This window comes from Dipodomys merriami, unplaced genomic scaffold (assembly GCF_024711535.1).
Source record: "Dipodomys merriami isolate MVZ:Mamm:240054 unplaced genomic scaffold, mDipMer1.0.p SCAF_27, whole genome shotgun sequence".
Lineage (NCBI taxonomy): Eukaryota > Metazoa > Chordata > Mammalia > Rodentia > Heteromyidae > Dipodomys > Dipodomys merriami.
The window spans coordinates 2,568,453-2,591,973 of record NW_027204159.1 but is presented as its reverse complement, the minus strand read 5'-3'; the positions used below and the strand labels follow the sequence as shown (position 1 = coordinate 2,591,973).

The following is a 23,521-nucleotide window of genomic DNA, read 5'->3' as shown; positions in this document are numbered from 1 at the left end:
CATATCAGAGGGCGGGAAGACTCACAAATGCAGGTGCTTTGAGAAAACCATCTTTACTTCCCTCCATGTCGCTTTCCTACCTTCCATCTGTCAGCCCACACCTCTGGCTCTAAAGGTCCTAAATCCTGGGAATTAATGTGCTGATTAACTGAATGCAGATCACAGCTGACCCGAGGAAGAGCTGACTTCTCTGCATGAGGGACCATTTCCCAAAGGAAATCAGGTGGGATAGAGGCTGACCTGCCAGTAAGAACACACACCAAGGGAAATGACAGCATTTGGCTAGAAACAGAAGGATTTTCTAAGCAAGTTATCCTTTGTTGGGGGTCAAATGCCAGGTGTGGATAAAGCTGTTCTTGCTCAAGGATGAATAAAGGGGGAAAATGCTTGGTCTTAGGGAAAATAAGATCTAGAAGAAAAAAAAAAAAACAATAAAGCATCCAAGCCAGGAAAGCCTAGACTCAATACCACAGAGTACTGAAATCTTCCTTGAGAGGAAGCTTCCCAAAGGCAATAAATATACCTGGTTACTGAAATAAAAATGCAGATAGAAAAAAATAGAAATGCCAGATAATGCAGTTTTAAAACAAATTAAATACGCAATATTCAATTAGAAGCCAGGTGCCAGTGGCTCAAGCCTGTAATCCTAGCTACTCAGGAGGCTGAGATCTGAGGATCTCGGTTCAAAGCCAGCCCAGGCAGTAAAGTCTGTGAGATTCTTATCTCCACTAAACCACTCAGGAAACCAGAAGTGGTACTGTGGCTCAAGTAATAGAGCACTAGCCTTGAGCTGAAATGATGAGGGACAGCGCCCAGGCCCAGAGTTCAAGCCCCACAACCAACCAAAAAAAAAAAAAAAAAATCAATTAGGAAGTGCAGAAAACATATGCTATTACAGTGTTTGAACTGAGAGATGGGAAACTATGAAAAGTTATAAATACCTAGATATAGAACTTGTTGAAAATTTAGAATTTCCTGAGTATTTTAAAAATTCTAAAAGCATCTAAGCAGAGGGTTAAAAAAGTTATCTTCAATGACGTATTACATAAGCTTTTTAAAGATAGAACAGAAACATAAATTTTATAATTAGCTCTCCTACTAAAAGATGAAAACTTCCAAGATGACATCAGCTCTAAAATTTACATTTAGGGTCCAAGGAAAATATTCTAAGTAGGAAGTAAGAGATGAGATAATAAAAGCCACAAATATTTACTGGAGATTTCAAAATGTACCAGAAAGGTTATAAGAATAATTCAGTAGCCCTGAAGTTCTTGCTTAGCATATACAAAGCCTGGTTTTGATTTCCAGAGCTGTAAATAATAATAATAATAACAATAAAAATTAAAATGTGCCAGCCAAAAGGCATCTTACTGGTATTAATTCAATCTATCTAAAATATAAAATAGGTAGTAAAATTGTCTCTATTAAATAAATAAAGTGAGGCACAAAAAGTTACTTAAGTAACTTATCTAAAATTACACAGTAGGTGGGAGCTGACAGAATTTGAACCTAGGAAGCCTGCCTGCTGATCCTACACTATGCCCAACCCAACTGCCTAAGGTAGTTAGCTATCCTTAAAGTAAGGCAGTATAGACCAGACAAATTCAAACAAATAATAGCAACAGAGGAACTATAATCACAGCAATGTTAGTCATTACAAGAAGAAAAGACTAAAACTTATCAATGGTGAAAAAAACAATTAATAATGAAGTTAAATGAACAGAAATACCTATCAATCTTTGCCCCATAGTTAATATTCAGGAAGTGTTTGCCATTGAATGAATGATCTAAAGAACACATAGGTAAAAGAGAGAAACAAAAATAGAAGGAAGCTGGCAAGAGAACAGTAGCAAAAGTTATATATCATCAGTTATGCTTTTAATGTTTATTTTTAAAATGGTAATTTGTTCCACAGTGCTTAATTGCATTTAAGAACAAACTTTGTCCTGTTCATGTGCAGTTTAGCCCTAAGAAAACTCTAAGTGTCAGCCAGGTGACTGAGATCTAAGGATCAAAGTTTAAAGCCAGCTTGAGCAGAAAAGTCCCCATGAGACTCTTTATCTCCAATTAACCACTCAAAAACTGGAAATGGAGCTGTGCCTCAAAGTGGTAGAGCACCAGCCCTGAACGAAAGAACTCAGAGACAGTATTCAGGCCCTGAGTTCAAGTCCTATGACAAACCAACCAAAAACAAAGAAAACAAAAAACAAAGAACAAAAAAAAATCTAGGCTTAAGCAGACAGCTGTACTTGACTTTGCTGAGGTCTAGAATACACATACCTGCACACTACAAACATCACAAGTGGTTGGTCCATCATTTGCTATCTATGCTCCTCACTCATGCATACTTGCCTCACAACTCCAGTTTCGGGAGATATATTTGTTGCAGTTTCACATAGCTCACAATCAATACTTCTGACCCCACTTCCAGATCAAATATCAACTTTTAAGGTAAACTGACATTTTTTTTTTCACCTACGCATTTCTTAATCAACATGTGAAACAATGTAGCACCTGTGTTAGTCTTCTGTTTTCATGTTGAGGGTGCTGTCATTAATGAAGCTGTTGAGCTGTGCATTAAAGCCATGTTGTTTTTCCATAAACACTGTAGTCCTTCTGTACGATTCTGCACACAGTCAATGTTGGAAATGTGTATGTTGGGTGAACACAGACCTAGCTATATATACATAGATGAAATTGTAATTATAAAAGACTAAGTAGGGTGCTGAGCACTGAGGCCTCACACCTATGATCCTAGCTACTCAGGAAGCTGAAATCTGAGGATCATAGTTTCAAGCCAGCCTGAGCAAGAAAGTCCATGAGTCTCTTATCTCCAATTAACCACCAAAGCGCCAGAAGTGAATCTGTGGCTCATGTGGTTCAGCACTAGTCTTGAGTACAAAAGCTCAGAGACAGTAGAGAGGTCCTAACTTCAAGCCCCAAGACCAGCATTTCCCACCCTCCCAAAAAAGATTGAATTAGGTTAAATCCAACAAAATCTATATTCCACAAAATGTTGCTCTTCTAGTATTAGGAAATTCATCTGCATTAGTCACATGCTGGTCACATATCAAGCCACAAATAAATAAATAAATAAAAACCTAAAAACAAATCTAAAAAAAAAATCTTTAAAAACTAAAAAAAATCTAAACTAACACAGTGGCTCACAAATATAATTCTTCCTACTCAAGAAACATATTGGGAGGATAACAGTTCCAGACAGCCTGGGAGGGAGGGAGGGGGAGTTTTCAAGACCTCATCTCAATGGGAAAAGCTGTTCTCAGTTTATAGCAAGAAGTGTCAACAGGAGGGATTGCCATTTAGGCTAGCCTGGGGCAAAAAGACCTTATCTCAAAAATAACTAGAGCAAAAGAATTGACTGGCAAGCCCTCAATTCAAACCTCAGTAAAATAAACTTTAAAAATAAATAAACTAACCAATAAAATTGTGCAGTCCATACTCTAACCACAAGACAATACTCTAACCACAAGACAATAAAGATAGGTTTTACTAAAGTATAACTGGGAGAAAACAGCATTTGCTAGCTGAAAATTATTCTAGTAAATTCAATCAAAAGGAAACAATAAGTACAGTTATATAATGTTTAAAGGAAAAAATATAATGGTGAGAAAATGACAAATATTTAAAAGCTAGTGCAAACGGGTACAGATAGTGGTTCGCTTTTTATTAAAATAAGTGGACTGGTCCATTTAGCATGAGCGAAAGCAGGTAGAAAGAATTAGTAAAGATGAAAATCAGAAAAGGTCAAGGGTAAAACTGGTTCTTCAGGGAAGTAGAGAGGGTAAAAACCAACAAATTTTCTTTTTTTTTTTCTTTTGTCGGTCGTGGGCCTTGAACTCTGGGCCTTAGCGCTGTCCCTCAGCTCTTCAGCTCAAGGATAGTGCCTAACCACTTGAGCTACAACACCACTTCCAGAACCAACAAATTTAAGTAGAAGCTTTAGGCAGTCTAATAAAGATAAGGAAAAGTCAGAAAGGAAATAATTAAAAGAACAAAAATTGAGATGTAATAAATCCCTAAAATCTATACATTTCAGCAAATACCTACAAAAAGGAAATATGAAGTGTTATTTGTACTCAAGGAATAGTGTAAGTTCTAGACAAAAAAAAAAATCTTTTTAAATCTGAATGTTTAGACAACGTTACCAATGAAAAAAACCAGGAAATTTTTAACTCCCACTTCCTCCATTAGGGACAAGAAATGTTTCTATTTTTCTCTCCACTTTAACCTTTTTATACTAAAAAAAAAATCTTTCGTGAAACTAAGAGGAAAAAAAAGTTTCTTCCATGTGGTTTCCTAAGGCAGATCTTAATTTTTGAAACGTTTCAAGTTAATAATATGAACTAAGGATTCAAAAATATTGTATCAGGCTGTGTGTGTGGATGTCCCTATGTATGTTTATCTCAATTTGCCATAATAGCTGAACTATAAAAGCCAGGGCACTCTATTAGTACAATTTGAATCCTAGCTTACTTTGAATAACTGCGATATCCTCACAGCCTTGGCTCCCATGATAACATGTGTCTTCAGCAGAATAGTGTCTGGTTCACTGGCCTTAGTTAACTAGCTCATTCCACATCCCCAGAGAAACAACCTACCCTTGTAGCTCCTTCCTAGCTAACAGAGCAAGCAGTAGAAGTCTGCTACATCAACTGAATATATATACCCTATTTCTCCCAAAACTATTACTGTCCAGCGACTTATTTTGATGGCCAGGGAAGAACTTAACAAATCAGTTCTAAAACTCTTCATGAAAACTAAATGGTCACTGATTAAAAGAATTTTCTGATAAAAATAAGAAATTTATATTGTCAGTTAATGAAACCTGTCATAAAGCAACAATTACAGTCAAACAGAAGAAAGAATCCATGAAACAGGTCATGACGCTCAAAAATTAATACATATTTAAATACAAGAAAGATGATCCTTCAACTTGGTAGAAAAGGGCAGGTGATTTAAATTTTAGGTAGCACTATGGGAAAAGAACACAGGCTCTTGAACTGGACAGCCTGGGTTTAATGCAAACCAGCACTACAGAATGGCCTCATGACACAGTGTCCTGACTTGTAAAGAAGACTGGTTGGGCCCACTTCACAAAATTGTTGACAGGACTATCCACTACATTTGCACAGTATTTGAAATAGTGACTAATACATTAAGTGCTATAAAAGTGATGCTATGGGGCTGGGAAGGTGGCTCAGTGGTAGAGTGCTTTCCTTGCATGCATGAGGCCCTGGGTTCGATTCCTCAGCACCACATAAGCAAAAAGAAAAAAAAAAAGCCGGAAGTGGCGCTGTGGCTCAAGTGGTAGAGTGCTAGCCTTGAGCTGAAGCGCTGAGGGACGGTGCCCAGGCCCAGAGTTCAGGCCCCACAACCTGACCCCCCCCCAAAAAAAAAGTGATGCTATATAAATAATTCATGATAGCATAACTCATAATTTCTAAAATCAGGGATATTTTGTCATCAAAGAATCTCATATCATTCCATATTTTTAAAATTAATTTTGGGAGCCAGGCACCAGTGGCTCATGCCTACAATCATAGCTTCTTATGAGGCTTAAGTCTGAGGATCACAGTTCAAAGCCAGCTGGAGCAGGAAACTCTATGAACTCTTATTTCCAAGTAAACACCAAAAAGCTTAAAGTGGAGCTGTGGCTCAAGTGGCAGGATGCTAGCCTTGAGCAAAAAAGCTAAGGGACAGTTCCCAGGCCCTGAGTTTAAGACCCAGTATTGTCACAAAGAAAATTATAAAAATTTCAAGGCTAGAAAAAAACTGAATGATTAAAAAATAAAACTAGAGGTTAAAAAGGACAAGAGGCAGATTAAGAAAGACCTTTCTAACTGACAGCAAAAGCAATATGACCAAAAAAATTAATCATTTTGAGCACATGAAAATTTTAGGACTGCATATGAAAAATAATTATAATAATTACAACTTCAGGAAAAATACAACTCTATAAATGAAAAAGAAAAGTACAATCAAGCAATCACAAAAACTTGATACATATGAGAAAATATGTAACACTGTAAGCAATCACAAAGCAAATGAAAATACTTTAGCCATAAAATTGGCCAAGGTTTTCAAACATTGTACTGTTAACTACTGTCAGAGAAACTGGTACATTTCTACATGGAAGTCTGCAAAACATACAAAACAACCTCTCCAGGAGAGCACTTTTAACATAGGCTTTTAAAAAAGAAAAAAGAAAAAACCTTTAAAATACTAAGCCCCCTTTTGACCTCATAATTCCATTTTATGATAAAAGTTGATATAGAAGACTTCAATGGGAAAGTTTGTGATTGATTTATTGCAGAGATGAACCAAATATCAATGAAAACAGGATGCTAAAAAAATAAATTTCAGATATAACTTTATAAAATTAATGCACTCTAAAATCAACCTTAATATTACCAAATTTCAAAAAAAGTTTTAAAACAAACCTTTTAACAGCTTCCTTCTTCGGAGTATCTATAATATCCCACCATTTTGAAAGATAAGAGATTTCAGACCACATAAATTTCCTGCTTGATTCTTCTTTCAGCTTTAGGACCATGTTATTAAAAATATACTGAGTCTTGTCTCTAAAGTAGTCATTGAAAGTCTTCAACCAACCTAAATCAAGACACAAATACACCACAAAGGTCTGATTCATACAGCCAATTTCAACTCAATCACATTCTATTCTATTACCTTTGAACACACATAGATCCTTCATTAATATAAAGATGTATTTAAAATTTTTCTGTGTAGGAAGTGGCGCTGTAGCTCAAGTGGTAGAGCGCTTGCCTTGAGCTGAAGAGCTGAGGGACAGCGCCCAGGCCCAGAGTTCAAGCCCCACGACCGACAAAAAAAAAAAAAAAAAAAAAAAAAAAAAAAAAAAAAAAAATTTCTGTGTATATATATATATATATATATGCTTTTATTGTTTTTATTTTTTTTTATTTTTTTGTGAACACACTGTACAGAGGGGTTACAATTACATGGGCAGGATAATGCGTACATTTCATACTTTCAATTAAAGAAATCCTATTTTTGTTGCTATGAGAGAAAAAAACAACACTGAAATGAGGAAAAAACCCTGAAACCTTCACAAAAACTCAGATAGAAATGGTAACAATAGAAAAGATAAACAAAGGACAAAAAGTAGTTGTTTAGATCTAAAAAAAATTCAATTATTTATCTCCAGTTTAAGGACATTTTCAGCCTTTGTGCAAACAAATCAGTACTAGTCTCATGAGATAAAAACTATATTCTCTCATATTACATGTAAAACTTTCCTTCACCCAATAAATTGACAAGGAAAAAAATCACAAGTATAAATTAATCCAAAGCAGCTGAGCAGCCATAACATAGCTGTAGCACTGATAAGAATACTGAGAAATAAAATTTTGCCAAAAAAATAAGTTCTTGCTCTCAAAGGCTGTTTATTACTCATTTATTTTAATTTTTATTTTATTATTAAGGTGATGTACAGAGGGGTTATAGTTACAGAAATCAGATAATAAGTACATCTCTTGTCAACCTCTTAACCAAGCAACAAGTATTTACACACTTGTGTATGATTTTTTTTTTAAAAGAGAACTGTAGGCATTGACTATTTGGGTCTCGTATATTTTCCTACTTCTTAAATATCCTGGATATGTTTCCTAAAGACATTAAGAATTCAACTACAGGAAAGATTTTTAACAAGACTCACAGACCCAAACTCAGTGCCATCAGACTACTAAACGGGCAACAGCAAAAACATAAGGGCCATCAACTTCACCTACTGATAGTAGATGACTGGAGCCTATGAATTGTCATCTATGAATTTTTCCAAGGCCAGTTTCTATACTTCCAGGCTTAGCTACTGGCTCAATTGCTTCCAAAATTCATACTGATACATAAGAAGCCCAAGTAACTGATTATGGTTAACTTTCAGTGTATACCATATTTGTACTGAAAAATAAAGAAATAAGAAATAACCTGCTAATGCAGAAGGACAGTACAACTGTCTGGATAGTACACATAGGTACATTTGGAAAGGGCACTGCAGCTGTAACCATATTTATTCCCCTTGCTTGAACTTATTCATTTGGCATTATTTCTGAACATTATTTACACTATATCAAGTATGACACTATGACCCAAATAAGAATATAATGAAAAATATTCTTTACAGGACTTTCTCAATAGGAAATAATTTTAAATCTATTATCAAAGAAAAGTCTCACGGACCTGCATAATCAAAAAGTTTGGACCTGTAGAAACACCCAAATATACCTGATGAAACTGTTTTGCAAATAATCCCATCTTGCTTCACAAAGCACTCACCTGGAACTCTGCCCAGAGCACTGAATCAGGCTCCACCATTGGAGTCACAGAAATAGGCAAAGCAAATCACCGACCTTTAAACAGGAACACCCTAACTCCTTGGTGTTCGTGCCAGTACCCTTAAGATTAGCATCAAGTGCTCAGAACTGAGCCCAGAGATAATTCAGTACCTGTAAATACTATCTGCTAACATCATTCTTCAATTGACCTATTCCCATTTGTATAACTAAAAAATTGTATTAAACACTGTAGAGAACTGTACAAAAAATTAAAGATATTTCTAACATTTAATTTCTAAAAGTTCATAACTAAAATATTTAAACAAGTTGCTCCACATCTTAAACATATTGATTGCTCAAAATATCAGTTTGCATAGAATTCAATGCTTTCCCTTATTATAGGCACTCAATTATAAGATATGTTAAGTCTTGACTCCTACACCTTAGCATGGGATTCTACTTGGAGACAAAGTGTTTAAAGCATCTTAGCATGTAATTCTACTTGGAGATAAAGTATCTAAAGAAGTAATTAAGGTAAAATGAAGTTATGGAGCTCTTATAAGAAGAGATGAGGACACACACACACACACACTCTTATAAGAAGAGATGAGGACACACACACACACACACACACACACACACTCTCTTATAAGAAGAGATGAGGACACACACACACACACTCTTATAAGAAGAGATGAGGACACACACACACACACACACACACACACACACACACACACACACACACACACACACACACACACACAAGCCCATGCCAATACAAAGGAAAAGATGGCCACACATAAGCCAAGAAGAGATGTCCTCAACTGAAACCATTCCTGCTGACCACTTGGTCCTGGATTTCTGGGCTCTAGAACTGTGAGAGAAGAAAATTTTGTTGTTTAAACCACCACTCTGTCTATGCCACTTCGTTACAGCTGCTCTAACATATTAATGCAGACTTAGAACAAGCTAGTGATATTACCACCACAAAAATGTCAAGATGGAAACAAATCATAAACTGCCACAAGAATATTTAATATCTTACTTATACATATTATATTAAACAGAATTCAAATGTACATAAGCAAATGCATGTATGCACCATGCTCTAGTTATGTATGTTCAATGCAGATCATAGAGATACCTAAAAAGGTCCATTAGAATTATCATCTTCAAGGTATCATATACACCTTTTAACTAAATTCAAACAAAGGTCCAAACTACTAATAACTTGACTATGAACAAAAGAACTATGAACAGCTCAATGGCTCAACAATCAACAGAAAAACTCAACTGACCTAGCATGAAAGGCAACTTTAGAAGGACTAGTCTATATGAAGATTAATAAGTTAGAGGGTTTTTTTTTTTAAAATAACGATTTTCAACAGCCATCATTTGTTATGAACTAAGTTCATTTCAAAGAGTTTATCATGAGAGTTTTCATACAGGAATCACAGTGACTGATTAATCCATTTTGCCTTCAACACTTAATTTACCCTTCAACAATCATGCAGAAAATATGTCAAAGATATTTATGTGAGCCAAATATACAAGCTCAGAGATGTCAACTTAAAAGCCTTCCATAAAACTCATCCATAATACATACTAATACCACTACAATATAGCACAATTAATGAAGAATGAACTGAAAGATAGCCTCTTGCAGCTTTCAATATTGAGTAATATAACAGTAAATTAGCTTTTATTGCTCTTATACAATAGAGTAATCAAGTATTCCCTTTTACATGGAATTGGTTCTTTCTTTCTCTAAATTACTCTAAAAACTACAATTGTAAATTAACATGAGACCAATCAGAAAGATAGTATTTTATGAAAAGTTGTATGGAATGAATTTTGCAACATAAAAGTATATTCCTACCTCTAGATTTAATAATCTGAGAACACTGAGTTACAAGCTGATTTACTTAAGTGGTCAATTCACAGCTTCCCTCCCCTACTCCCCCCGAATACACTAGGAAATTGAACCAGAGCTGGAACAGCATTAAGAATACCTTTCAATGAACTGTCACAACACTGTCATCTATAAAAGACGAAGTAGCTATCTTAAATAAATAGGGAAATATCTTAAGACAGTGTGTGGATAATCAGAAGTTCCACAACAAAGATATAAATACAAATTCAAAACAATTTTATTATTTTCTTCAACTAATTTCTAAAGTAAAAAACAACTAATGAACTTGGAAACTAATACTTATTTGCAATGTTCATGAAGAATTAATTATCTAGTAATTACTCATTGACAAATCATGATTAAATTGTTAAATTTATTTTTTGTACTACTGATAATAACTTTGAAGTCTGAGGAGATCTTACCCTCTAAAAGAGACAGTCCTTTTATGTAGATCACAGACAAATATAGTGTCATCCTGAGCATCTACTCAAGTGGCACTTGACCTTGGATGCTCTACTCCAAAGGAGCATTCTCCTTCCACTATTCCTAGGACCATATACCTTTCTACAGGACAAATCCCCAGGGTCACAACTTTTCTACCCGAAGTCTTCCTTGCCTCTTTTGAATCTCGAAATCGGTGTCTACACAACCCTGAGCTGGTCTCCAGTTTACCAGTACCTACCTTTTAAGGAGACATTCAACCCAGTATGTGGTACTCCCCCTCACCTGAAGAGTGTCCAAAAGGCTACATCATGGAGATGCAGGCAGAACACTATGGTGTCCGCAACAAAGAGCCCCCTGGTGTAGGACAAGGCAAGGCCTTGGAGGAAAAGGGGATTGACTCTTCCTTCCCTTATACTATACCACATTGCATAAGACACTAGAGCCTAAGATTTCCAACCCACTCTTGGTCTTCTAGACAACAGAGCTATTCCTATTTCTCCAGAAAGGAGAAAAAAATCTTTTTCAGTTTTCTTCTCTTATTATATATCTAGCATTGTGTATTGTATATCTAGTATTTATAACTTTTAAACATTTAGACACAAGGTATGTGGGCTCTGTGTCCTTTTGCATCAGATCCTGCAAATTTTAGAAGTAGGCCTGGGCATATGCTACATCCCAAACTTAAAATCAGCCAATTCTCAGGAATCTGGCAACTTTGCAAACCTACATGACCAAGATTTCAGTATGTCCTTGATAGATGAATGAAATCTGTGGACAGAAGGACTGAAAAACAAAGCCTGTGGATTAAAAGATGCTTAAAATTATTCACTGTCTATATTTTAAGGCTAACCTAATGGTCTTTGCCTGGTGTCTTCAGTATTGGGGTTTGAACTCAGAAGCCTCACACTTGCTCAGTTTGCTTGCTCGCTGTTGCCTCTCTACTACTGGGGCCACACCTCTAGTCCCACTTTTCGCTAGTAATGAGAGACAAGGTTTTGCAGACTTTTCTGACTGGGGATTGTGAATTGAACCATGATCCTTCAAGGTCTCAGCTTCCTAAGTAGTTAGGACACCAGTATCTGGCTTTATATAGTATCTTTACATTGCTGCAATATTTATATTTTAAAATGCTCCATCAGTCCCAAAATGATTTAAAACCCTCAACTCAAAGAATGAACTCTCTCCAAAAGAGCACTGTAACATTGTTAGGGCCAAAGCTGCTGCAATAGTATTTTTTTAACTCAAAAGTTTAATTTGCATGAACTCGCTGAAAAGCATAAAAAATTCTGAGTAAAAAATATTTACTTTCAGATAAGTAAAATGTCAGTAATAAACATTTAAAATATGCAATTTAAGCTTTGAATTATTTATATTTCAATGTGATATTAACTGAGTTTTAAAATGAAAATGAGGTTTACAATCTTTATTTTACTAATTAAGTTATTCTCTATCAACAAATGATGAACATGTGCTTACATCTTGTTTAACTCTTTCATATTTGACTTCAACATCCAATCTTACAATTAAAGGGCAACCTATAATTAAGGTATGTGTGTGTGTGTTTGTATTTGTGTGTGTGTGTGTGTTACTGTTGGTATTGATATTACTATTACTCAAATACATTGATGATTAATTTTCATCGCAACATTTATATTACAAGTTAAGCTTATTTTTCTCCACCCAGTATGCTGTGAAAGTCTTAACATTCTCGTTTACTCATTTAGAAACACAGTTTTAGCATTTAATAAGGGCAAAGTAATAAAGCAAAGCAAGATGAAAACAGAGACTACAGTGAAAAATATGTATATCCAAAATGTTGCGGGAATAAAGAATCAGTGATTCTTTATCCAGAATAATGAAAGAGTCTTGGGCCAGTCATCAACTGGATGGAGAGAAGAGCAAAAGGAAGACTCAAAGCCATGAAAGTTTGTGTAAATTCCAGGATGTAGCAACCTGATGTGGTATAGGTGCACTGCTGTGAACATACATAGTGAACATATGGAAGAAATAATAGTAAAAAATAGAAGTCAGGGACAGATATTAAAAAATCTTCTAAGCGGGGGCTGGGAAGGTGGCTCAGTGGTAGAGCGCTTGCCTTGCATGCATAAGGCACCACATAAGCAAACAGCAAAAAGCCGGAAGTGGCGCTGTGGCTCAAGTGATAAAGCGCTAGCCTTGAGCTGAGGGACAGCGCCCAGGCCCAGAGTTCAGGCCCCATGACCGGAACCCAAAAAAAAAAAAAATCTTCTAAGCATTCTTGTTTCCTACAGAAAACCTAGGAGGAAGTAAGTTCTGGTTTTTTAATCTGATTACTAAAGAATCTGTACTTAAGAACATAAACAGTAGGCTACAAAGGTAAAAAGCAACAGAGTACCAAAAAATGAGTTTGCCGCAATACTGTGGAAAACTGGTTATGACCTGAAGTGGAAACAGAAGAAATCAACCAGGAAAAATGAAGACAACTTAGAGCTTATCAAGGTTTCTAAGAGAAGATAAGGACAGTCATACATGAGGCTGATACTTTCAAATACCTGCAAATTTTGGGAATAGTATAAACCTGCTAGTTCCACAAAATGCTCCTGAACTCATGTTTCCAACATAAGCTAACCTTTCTTTCCAACTGACTCACTGTCATCTAATACTTTTATAAGCATATCAGCTTCACTTCCATTAAGTTGCTTAACTTCTCATAAAAGGCCCTTAGTGGAAAGGTGATCACACAAGACAAGAACCTATTTGGACAGCAGGGTTTGGTTCACTCTGCAGCTGTGTGTCTAACTGTGACTCCATAATACACTGCTTAGAAAAGTGTCCTTTAAAAAGACCCATATACTTTGACATCTGACAAATGCAAATTTGAGATCAGCTTCCAAAATAATTTTGAAATCTGTGTTATTTCCTTTCCTATCTATGAGCATCTAATATTGAATGAGGGACAAGTCTTCCCCAAATATTATGTAGTTCCTTGAAATTATGGGGTTGAAAGCATGAGTAATATGAGATTGATAATGCTAAAGTAAATGATAAATAACAATACTTGAAATATTTTCCTGTGGTTTTAGAAGTGTTTCTTTCCAAGGGCAATATTATAAGAATGGTATATAAAGGATGCTGAGTTAAATGTGAATTTCAAAGTAACAACCAACATGTCCCATGTGATACCTAAAACGACTTATTCACAGACTACAAAACCTATTTATTCTTGACTAGAATTTCAAGTTTAACCATGTATTCTGTATATTTATTTACTAAGTTTGAATATCCTATGAACTTTATCTGAAGTCCAGATAAATAAACTGAGTTGTCTCATGACTATAAAGCAAGAGGAAATAGAATCATTGGAAATGAATAAAGTATCTAGAGATTCTCTGTGGTACATGAAAGAACATGGATTTTTAGAATCAAATAAATGTGAAATTCAGTTCATCAGCCTCTGAGAATTCATCATTGACTCGCTTTCCACAAATTACTGTATCCTTAGCTCCAGAGTTTTACTGTTCAAGGTAAAAGGGAAAGCAAGGGAGAGAAGGGAGGATTAGGCAGCATAATAGATGGGGTAAACATGATCAAAGTACATTCATGTAGGGAAATGTCATGGTGAAACTAAATTACTATGTACAATTTAATATGAGCCAGTAAAAACAAATTTGCTTTAAGTCATCACGGGCTACTCCCTTGGTGTGGGATTGGAAAAGCCCTTTCTTCTACCCACCATTTCCCAAAATGGTTATCAAAGCCAAAAAACCTGCTTTATCTGCATAGAGCACTCACCGCACTGTGAGTATTCACACAAAACTGTCCCAGTGACTTTCATATAGACTTGTTTCTCTGGCTTTCATCTCTACAGACATTCACCAACCACAGCTAACCATAACTACTTTCAAATTCTGACTGAATCCAACAATATTTGAACAGATATGTTTAAAAATATTATCACACTGTGATTTCCTCATGTTCCCACTCTTTTTTTGTGAAGTCTTTTAGAATAAGGATTCATAAATTCATTGCAAATTAGCTTTTAATCATAGATGCACAGAGCTATTTTCTCATCTTGTAAGATGCTGAAAAATCTCAATTATTCATTGAGTCAAAAAATAAATAAAACCTTCAAAAACAAAACTACAAATGTACAAAAGAAAATTATTTTCCAGTCTGATGTAGGGGAATAACTCTTCCTACTCTTTTAGAGTCATACATGGGGGATTATTTTCTAATGTTCATTTTACAAATTGCTTAACTAACAATATGGTGTTCAACTTTCTACTCAGTATACCTTATCTTTCCTTGACACACTGTGATTTCTTTGAAGGAAAATTAACTAAATATTTCAGCAGTTTAGCTAGTGGGAAGCAAAGAATTAAGATCATAGATACAAAGGTCCTATAATTGTATTTTAATCAGCTTATTAAATACAACAGGAACATGTATCAATTAACTAACATTTAATTTTATGGTCTCTGAATCAAAACTTTCCAAAAGCATAGCAATAAAAGTTATCAACATTTACCTAACAATTTCTGTACAATTTTTGTTTTAACTCATTAAAACCATTGAAATATTGTATGACAATTGTGACAAGTCGTCATAGACTGGAAAATGGAATTAGGTCTTTTATTAAGAGACAAACCTATTCTGAAATTTGCCTTTTCTGCAGAACATGACCATCAACACCAAAAGAAAAAATGCTTACAGAAAAGCACAGTAAAAAATTCTTTGTGAGATGACTAAACACAGAAATCTTAGAATTTTATTTCAAATACTTCTCTCCTCAACAGACATAAATCCACTGATGAAACAAACTACTACTGAGCTAAAGAGTGTTACAAATTGTATATGCAGAAAAACCAAACATCTCTGCAGACCTCATCTAGAAAGTAAATTGCCTAATTGCAGATTCATTTGGGAGTATTCGATGAAGATTTCCCATTATAGTCACATTTTAACTTGTAATATAAGTGTACATACTTTTCTCTTTTTTCTTCTATTAACAGGACAATTTTTCATGATCCAAATGATTCATTTTTTTCACAGAGTAATTTATCAATATTCTACTTTCACTAAGAAACAGTGAGGACTAACTAGAAATATAAGCAAGTTGTTTTCTCTAGCATTTTGCTTCATAACAAAAACTGCTTTAGTTTTAAAAACGTCTGATTCTGGCCATTATTTTTAACTCAAGTGGAAAAGGGCCTCAGGGTTAGGGTCATTAACATCTTTTACTAAGACAAAAAGATGCAACTGTGGTTGCTAAGATACCAACAGACAGATTCATTTATTGCAGTCAGAAAGAGTTATTAAGGATGCCTTGACACAAACAACATACTAACTGTAAAAGGAACCATAATGTAAACGACCAGAAATCTAAAAAGTAACAGCAATCAATCCCTGCCCTCAAAGAGCTTAATAGTTTAATATTATGTATTGTAAGTACAATGTACTTTGAAAATAAAGTGGAACTTGTTTTTGTTTTAAGAAATAGAAATAGGTAGACAAAATAGGTAGACATCAGAAAGAAAGGAAGTGTGCCAAGTACAATGAATGATTCAAGTTTGTAATCCCAGCTGCCTGAGAGGAAGAAATTGGAAGGACTATGGTTTGAGGGTAGCCCAGGAAAAAGGTTAGTGAAACAACATCTCTATCCTAGCCAGCTAAGCTTGTACCAGTAATCCCAGTTCTTCACCAGGGATAGGTAGGACTCAAGTCTCATTCCAGTCTAGGCAAAAATAGAAGATCCTTTCTGAAAAATAAACTAAAGCATACTTGCATAGCAAGTATGAGCCTGAGTCCAAGCTCCAGTACTTCCAATTAAAAAAAAAATCATGAAGTTAACTGAAACTCAAGTATTAAGAGTTAAAGATGCGAGTTATATAATAATAGAAATAGAAATAATCTAATAAACTAGTGGGGAAAATGTAAATAGAAGATAAATCTCCACAGTACCATAAATCGTAGTTCTCTGAAAGCAATGATAAATTTGAGACATTGACAAAGTAGCCAATAGAAGCATGATAAAGTCATTCAAGAAAAGTCTTGGGAACTACCTCCCCACCTCCTCCCCCAAACTTAAACTCACAGGCCTTCACATTGAGTGGTACACTGTTACTAAACAGGAACACACCTAATTACATGCTCATTTTCATGATAGCCATTTCTCCTTACCATGAAAGAAAAGATTTTTCTGGCATTACTAAATAAAGCCACCAAAGGAAATAATACTTATGTTAACAGTAGCATCTACTCTTATGCCAGGCATAGTTCCTTCCCAATTAGCCCTGTGATGAAGATACTGTTACCCTGATTCTATCAAAGACAAAACTTGGTCTCATAGAGACATAGTAACGAGTCTAAATTCACCTCACACTGGCAGACAAGTAGGATCCATATTCATATTGGTGCTTGCCTGATCAGCATCAACAAACACCAAGTTTCTTCCACCACCTCCTAGATGTTTCTCCTTGGAAAGATTCAAATGTCCAGGAACTATCAGAAATATTAAATGCTTGTCACTGCTTCATACTGCATAAAGACTACCTTCACATGGCACACAAATTGGTAAAATGAGAACACCAAAATAGAATTATATAAAAAGAACAAATCAGTAATAGAAGTTAGAAAATAATGTCTCATGGCAAGTGAGGTAGGCTGTCTCCGATGCCAATTACAGGACTCTGGCCCTACAGAAGCTGATGACGTCTATGGCTGAGGGAGTGGGTCATTGGTATGGCACTTGCCTAGAAAACACCAAGCCCTGAGTTCAAACCCCAGTAAGCTGATGACCTCAAACTTTCATGAAGTACAGAATTTACCTGGGTCATTATGAGAATGAGGCACCACAAAGACTTGAAGGGGCTCAGTGTCCCATTCATCAGCTTCATACTTAATGTCAAATCCTTGCTTCCACACGCCCCCATCTGGATTATCAAAGGGAATTAGGCTGTAAACATCCATCATCTAAAAATATGAAAGAAAAAAATTTGAATTTAAATGTGTGTGTGTGTGTGTGTATATATATATATATATATATATATATAAAACTTTTTCATATAAAAATCAATTAAAAATATTAAGGCTCAAAATAGTTCATCATCAAATGCTTGAAATGCTGGTTGTGCTAGCAAAATAGGTTTCTAAAACATCCTCCCCATTTAGTTCTTAAATACGATGTTGCTTAATTCCTTCTTTCCCTGCTTTATGTCCAATACACTTCATAGAATTCTGTAGGAATAGAAAAGATTTTCATGAAATTTGATTATCATCAAGTATATTATAATTTTCCAATATGTGTTTTTATTGTTTTTATTTTTTATTGTGAAAATACTGTACAGAGAGGTTACAATTACATGGGCAAGATAATGAAAAACTGTGTTTTTATTATATGTGAGTTGTCTCCATTTTACAATCAATCTAATTTATACATTCAAAACTAATACCTGAATGAAAATGAATCTGTAGTTACTGTTCTACCTCATATATATAGACCCTTTTTCATCCTATTTACTCCTTTTTTATTTTATAAGAACAATTATAACAAGGTCAACCAGCTATAATCATTTGAAAAGGAAAGAAATTTTTGAACCTGAGATTTAACTTTTTTATTAATATATTTTTTATTTATTTTACTGTACAGAGGGGTTACAGTTACATGAGTAAGGTAATGAGTACACTTCCTAGTGAACATTGTTACCCCCTCCTTTGTTTTTCCCCTACCATCCCTTCTCTCCCACCTGCCCAACTCCTCCCCCTCACCTGGCCCAGGAAGTTGTAAACTTCATTTTCAACATAGTGTCTTGTACATCTCATTATTACAATGGGTCAACCTGTATCTTGTTTCAGCATTTTGTTATTTCCCTTCCCCTCACCAAATTAGAAAAATGTATACAAGATGCAGGGAACCAGAATCAAATACAGTGAAAACAGGGGTTATACCATGGGAAACGCACATACAAAAGAAACCAAAAAAAATCACACAGTCATTAAAAACAACAGCGACAAAGAATAAAACCACTTGTGTCCCTATCTTGGGGTTCATTTCGCTTAACATCATCATATCTGGTCATATGTACATACCTTTTGACTTTTTCTGCTTGTCTGGTAAGATTATCCTAGACATATACTAGTTATTGCAAATAAGGGAAACTACAGGACCTGTGTTTCTTTGGGTCTGGCTGAAAGAGAGACTTCTCTGAAAAGGAAATGAGATTTAACTTTTAAGTATCCAAATGTCTCCCAAAACTGAGTGTAGTTGTGAGTACCTTTGGTTCCAGCATATAGGAGCTGGAAACCACTCAAGGCAAGATAGAAAGATCTTGTTTCAAAAAAAAAAAATGTTTTCCAGCTTTCCAATGCAGTATTCCTTGTAAATAATAATCTACTTGCACACAAAGAAATTACCCCCCCAAAACATAAAACTTATTCTTCATATTCTCTGATGCCAAATATGAAAAAGAAAAACTACTGTTTATAATATTTCCATTATCCAAATTAATTAGGCTATAACAATTACAGAAAAAAATACATACATAAGAGATCACAACTTATCACTAGACAATAACATATCACTGGCTAAGGAACGATGCCTTTAAGAACTATCTGGGCAGGAGGAGGCATTAGCATGCAGACTCTATATTCCTCCAGATTCTTACTTGGGCTCTGTGGCTATCCCAGCGCCCTCATGCCTGGCTCCACTGCAGGCATGGTGACTTTGTAAATCCTGTCTATCCAACCCACATTCAAACAAATACCTAAAGGTTGGCTATTCACTTAGGATGGTTGACAAGGGTAGGTACTTAATATAGTTAGTAAAAACACAAATGAGGCCAAGCTTCACAGAAACCATAATCCCTGCAGAGCTCAGGCCTCTGATATCCTCTGAATCCAGCCACCCATCAGTTGATGATGTTGTAGGTGCAAAACCTGGTCCTAGGTTCTGGCTTGACTTGGGAGTCCTGGCCTAAAAACCAGGTTCTAGATCCCCAGGAGTTAAAAGTGCCTTCTCTGAAGCCAAGCTTAAGGTCAACTAATTCTGTTCAATTTTAAAATATTCACACTGTAAGAGAGGTCCAGTTTCTGGTCCAAGGCACAGGGTTAAACATAGTCCCCTGCTTATTTGCAGAGCAGGGGTGGATATGAGTTTAAGAAAGACCAAGTCTTTTCTGGCCCTGGCTTCCAACTTCATGACCTTCTAGAAGGTCCAGGTAAAATGTTATACAAGCCAAATATGTTAATTTTCTAGTAAGATGAAACAGATGAGATTGATTTTAATGTTGTATTTTATTTAACCTATCCTATTATTAACTCAATATGCAATCAAGGCACAAGTGAGCTGAGATACTTTCATACTAAGCCTAAATCAGTCTGTTTTTTGTGTTATACTTTAGAGTACATCTCAAATCAAATTTGCCACATGTATTGCAGGTGCCTGGCAGCCACGTGCAGATGGTGGCTTCCATACTGGACATCACTTCTCCAGAATAGTTCTCTCCCCATACAATGTATCCTGCAAAAATACCTAACTCTACATTGTAAGGTAAAATACAGTGAAAGCAGGGCTTTTCTTCTATAGAAAGAAAGGACAAAAAGAAGAAATGGGGGGGGGGGAGGAAGGAAAGAAGGGAGAGAGAAAGAGAAGAATTGGTAAGAAAATCTCTGGCAAACTTAAACTTGCAAAGATTGTCAACCATTATAGAAATTAAGAATAAAATGGCACAAAAAAACGATTGCATTCACAAGAAAACTGGAACACCAAAGTATGGAATTTTATCACATCAACAAAAATGAAAAATAATGATGTGACTAAATTACTTCACAGAAAGAGCAAGTGGAAGCTAGAATTTAAACAACTTATCACCAACAGAAACCTGATCAAATCTGAAAATAAAATAATAAAAACACCCCGTGATTATTAATGTCCACAGTACCTGTACATCAGGGTGATGACTTCCTTTTTGCGAAGCAAAGAGACAATCATTAGGGTCGACCTTAAAGAATAACTGTGATGAGGTGAGACGTGAACCAGCACCATGGCTGAAATTGCCTTGTGAACTTTTGGGACCATCCTCCACAGATTCACTCAAATTGATGACTGAATCTCTAATATTTGAAATGATCTCATTATTCTCAGCTAGCAAACGTTCCAAGTGGTCTATTTTTTCTTGCAACATCGAAAGCTGGCCCTGTAATAAAAAGAAAAAGGCAGCTATGAAACACGACTATAGCTTTGCTAAGACATACTGTTTTGTTTTTTTTCCCCTTAATTATGTGGCTGCGTGAGAGGGCAGCCATTCACCCTTCCCTTTCCACTTTTATAAGTGGATCACAGAAAGCATGAACAGCTGGCAAGATCGAAATACCAATTTATAGCACAAAATCTTCTCCATAGCTCCAATTTTTGTTTGATGATATTTCAAAATGTGAAAGAGAACACCCAAAATACTTGGGTGCGTATTTCCTACTCACTTTTCAGCCCAATTAAGTTCTAAAACACCACTGGGTCCCTGGAATCATTAAGTATAACAAATAGCCTGTTACATTTTAGGTATGGAATTTTTAATTCAAGTCTAGTTGATTTAACTTAATTCACAAGGGACAAAAATATGGACCTGACAAGATCATTCCATCTCAACCTGTTAACAGTAATGGAGAAACCTAAATAAGAAATATCATCTAGAGAAAAAACAATTCATCAACTCTTAATTAATCATAAACATACACATCTCCCAAGCAGCCATTCCATAAGTCATTCACACTTTTTATTAGACTTTAGGACTTTCAGAGTTCCATAGTTGATTCTCACATTAAGAGGTCTGCCATACATATGAGCTAAGCCTCATTGCTATGCAGACTAACACCTCACTTATGAGAGCAAGGACAACCTTGGATTTGCCCAACATACTCTCTCTCTCTCTCTCTGAATATATATATATGAACATATATATATATATACAAAAGATTTTATATATACATATATATACATGTGTATATATATATACATACACATATATAAACATATATATGTTCCAAGTATACAAAAGAGTTTTAGTCACTAAAAAGAAATATAATTTCATTTAAAAATAGAAATACAACGAAAGTTATTTGGGGAGAAACATTTTAAAAAGCACTATGAAAACAATGTATGGAGTCGGGTGCCGGTGGCTCACGCCTGTAATCCTAGCTACCCAGGAGGCTGAAATCTGATGATCATGGTTCAAAACCAGCCCAGGCAGGAAAGTCCATGAGACTCTTATCTCCAATAAGCCACAAGAAAACCAGAATTGGCACTGTGGCTCAAGTGGTAGAGCGCTAGTCTTGAGCTGAAGAGCTCAGGGACAGTACACCAGCCCTGAGTTCAAGCCCCACAACCAATCAAAAAAAAAAAAAAAAGTATGGGATAGGAAACACTTTTGAAAAACATAGATAAGAAAAATATTTTTTTAAAATTAGTTTTGGATACTTATATTCTTTTTTAGCCTGTTACAAATATTTTCTGTTTTTCTAGTGAGAAGGGAATGGGAGATGCAAGAATTATATTCACAAGTTATGTGGTCAGTTCAGTAAGAAGGGGATAAGTCAATAGACTAAGAACTAACAAGACAATGATAGTCATTCAAGTGAATGATGCCAGAATGGACAGAAGTCTGAACAGACTAAAGAAATTTTGGAATAAGGGGGAAAAAAAAAAACCTAGCCAAAAGTAGCAACAAATATCTTAAGGGTGGGGAGGAGGAGGCTGAGCTAAGTATCAAAATCCTTGCCGCTATAAGCAAAGAGCACAAGACTGCAACATGCCCTCACAGACCTGAAAGATATTTTCACAGGCTTCTCTACTTGGGTAGTGACAGAAATAGCTCCTACACTTTCAAATAGTAGTCTGTGTAGGCAGCTGTGCATCTAGGGTGAAGTGGTATGTCATACAGTAGAACGCTGAAGCCTGTTCACTGGCACACATTAAGAAAGGAAAAGAAAGGTTTCAGCATAAGACCTCTTTCTATAAGACAAGCTCCACAGGTAAGAAAGGAAGAGAATATGCTTTGATTTACATCTGGAGACAGCACAGCAAAGGAAACCTGAGAAATTCACACAGCCCAGGACTATTTCTGGAGACATTAAAGAGGGCTTCTTTATCTCACTGTAGCTGAATGACATAGATTCCAAATAAGTAAAACAATTAAGTCATATCATATCTATTCACATCAGTGAAGCACTCATCAATGTTGATTTTCCATGGAAAGACTAAAGATGGCCCTCTATCATAATCCAAAGAAGAAAATATTTGAGAGCCAGGTAGGCAAATCACTAATCTATATATATATATAGCCTTTCTAAACTTAAGACATGTTCTCAAAATTTGTCTGAAATAACAGAAAACCAACACCACTTCTAGTTTTCTGGTGGTTAGAGATAATACTTTCACAGACTTTCCTGCCAGGCTGGCTTTGAACTGTAATCCTCAGACCTCAGCCTCCAGAGTAGCTAGGATTACAGGCCTGAGCCATCAGAGCCCAGAATGAATCACTTCTGATAGATTCTACTAAGTGTTTCCAATACTGAAAACAAAAATCCACTTCATTGTTGAAATTTCTAATGCCCTAGTAAAAGACAATCAAGTTCTTATTCAAAGCAGAATTAGAACTTGTTGATCTGCTTTGGCTTTAGTAAACCTACCCATCATTACAAAATAAAACTTTACCTCAGTCTAATGCACTGACACACAATCTGCATACATTTCTCTAAATGTTTTATAATTAAAAAAAGAAAAATATAATTTTAGATGCAGGTATATACCTATGGTAACACTACCTTTGAAGTTGGTCCCTCCAAGGAATATTTTTCC

The 23,521-nt window shown here is 35.5% G+C and overlaps 1 protein-coding gene across 1 annotated transcript in view; it reads right to left on the bottom strand.

The window, feature by feature from the left end:
• Man2a1 (mannosidase alpha class 2A member 1) overlaps positions 1–23,521 on the bottom strand; it is a 161,209-nt gene that overhangs the window by 116,933 nt on the left and 20,755 nt on the right. The window contains exons 2-4 of the mRNA XM_070036027.1: positions 20,610–20,864; positions 17,499–17,643; positions 6,462–6,633 (exon numbers count right to left, since the gene is read on the bottom strand). Coding sequence (XP_069892128.1) covers positions 6,462–6,633; positions 17,499–17,643; positions 20,610–20,864 — 572 coding nt within the window. The remainder of the gene's footprint in view (positions 1–6,461; positions 6,634–17,498; positions 17,644–20,609; positions 20,865–23,521) is intronic.